The 2,058-nt window shown below is 32.6% G+C and overlaps 1 protein-coding gene across 1 annotated transcript; it reads left to right on the top strand.

Annotated features, from left to right (window-relative positions):
- Nucleotides 1-1,162: 1,162 nt before the first annotated feature.
- LOC111029864 lies at nucleotides 1,163-1,830 on the top strand. Its single transcript, XM_022309082.1, has 2 exons — nucleotides 1,163-1,380; nucleotides 1,540-1,830. The coding sequence occupies exons 1-2, from the start codon at nucleotides 1,309-1,311 to the stop codon at nucleotides 1,828-1,830; spliced, it is 363 nt and encodes a 120-aa protein (XP_022164774.1). The 5' UTR covers nucleotides 1,163-1,308.
- Nucleotides 1,831-2,058: the final 228 nt, after the last annotated feature.

Genomic DNA, 2,058 nt, shown 5'->3' with positions numbered 1-2,058 from the left:
ATACTTACATTATCAATACAGTCACTATCAAACTGTGAAGTTCCGCCATTGAAAGCTAAAGGGTTCAGTGATCGGATCTTCTCTTCAATAGAGGATAGTTTGTTTAAAGTTTTCTGTGGGGCAGCTGGTCCACCTCCAGTTGGACATGGTTTTGATTTCACTTCACGCAACTTCATTTTAACTGTTTTTTTTAAATTTTCATATTTCGACTTCAAACACTTTTCACTGCGGAATCCATTAAGGCTTTTACTATTGAATGCCTTAGCCAGTATATCCCATGTTTTGTTTTTCACATTTGCAGTTACAGCGTCTGTTTTCTTATTTTCTAGTATCTTGTTGTGCCTGACCACTAGGTCGACAAGAAGTTCTAACTCGCTGTCAATGAAATTTGTGGAGCGTTCTCGCTTCACTTTAGAATTCATTTTGACAATATAAAAATTATTTTAAACTGAATTAATTAAATGGTAATTTACATGAATAGTATAAGTTAATATAAGTATTATAATATAAAATATAAATTACATTTTATAATATAGATAAAAATACGAATACACTACAGATTAAAATGATAACAAAAAACAATATTATACCGATATGAAGATAAGAACATGTTTATATTAACGTGCTACTAACTTCAATTGGTAGTAAATTAATCTTCGGTTTATAAAACGCAGTTTACTTAACCTCGGCTTAGATTTGATTGATAAAATGAACATTTTTTTAATCTTCAGTTAATCTAAACTTGAGATTAGTTAAACGACTATTTAACTGATGATTGATAAAATGGCCCTTACTATTATTTTACTTATATTTATTTGTTATCAGGGCCGTAGCCAAGAATTTTCTATGGGGAGGGTTCAGTTCCATAGATAAAAATTTATAGAGGATATTACTATAGGAAATTACATTGAGTAAAACATCAAAATAGTGAGAATAAAACATTATATTTTCATTATAACACTAAGTCAATTTTTCTCGGCTTCTTTGCCATTTCATTTAATGCTTCTTTAACTATACTTTAACTATCCTTATACTACTTTAAATATACTCTATTCAGAATAACCTTGCCCACTCGATCGACGAAAACTCGTTGAGCTCGCGCATGTCTGTTGCCACAGACAGCGTTGATGTCGGCTGTGCCGCCGCCGCCGACGTGCTGCAGCTGTATACGTAGTGAACTATAATATCGCACGTCACTATATGCCACAAGTGGTTTACGCGTTCATTCCGTAACACATAAAAACACCGTGCGCTTTTTGATATTTGTTCTGTTTTTTGTAATACCGTTTTGTGAATTATTCACCCAAAATGGCAAGCAGTTCTGATGAGGATAATGCTGAATATGGCCCATCACTAATTAAAAAGCAAAAAAGTGGAAAAGTGAGTATTATATGATATAAAAATTCCGAGTTTATAAAAAACATGTTTTTTCAAAACAAAAAAAATGTTTTTAATCGATTAAAACATGTTTTTTAATTGAAAGGTCTTTCAAGACATCATTTTTATTAAGACTTATTTTTTTAATTATTTTTATTTCAGGCTATAAGTGAAGATTTAAGAATCCGTATTGTGAATATGTACAAGAGTATAATAATGGACGAACCTAACATTTATATGAGGCAAATTCGCAAACAAATATCAGAATTATTGTCTATTGGTGAACGTTCAATCCACACAATCATTATGGCTTACAATGAGACAAAGACGGTGCCAGTTGCAAAAACAACACGTAAGAAAAAATCTTTTCGCGATCTTTTTGACGAATTTTCAAAAAACGCAGTACGCAGACATGTGCATACCATTTGGTTTCGTCGTGAAATTCCGCAATAGTTCACTACCAATTAAAAATTATAATTTATAAATAGGCCTTCTTGGAAAGAATACAGGAACGCTGTAGGATATTATGTCGGTACCACGGTTATCTACTCAGGTTGGCGGACGCTTCTATACAATATGTGTATTATATCGGTCTATACGGCGCTGGACTGAACTAAAAGCGCTAGTAGTTAGGAGGCCTACTTTTACGTGTAGAACATATGCCCATTCATAGTATTTTAG

Source organism: Myzus persicae, unplaced genomic scaffold (genome assembly GCF_001856785.1).
Source record: "Myzus persicae strain clone G006 unplaced genomic scaffold, MPER_G0061.0, whole genome shotgun sequence".
Lineage (NCBI taxonomy): Eukaryota > Metazoa > Arthropoda > Insecta > Hemiptera > Aphididae > Myzus > Myzus persicae.
This window is presented reverse-complemented; position numbering and strand designations above follow the sequence as displayed.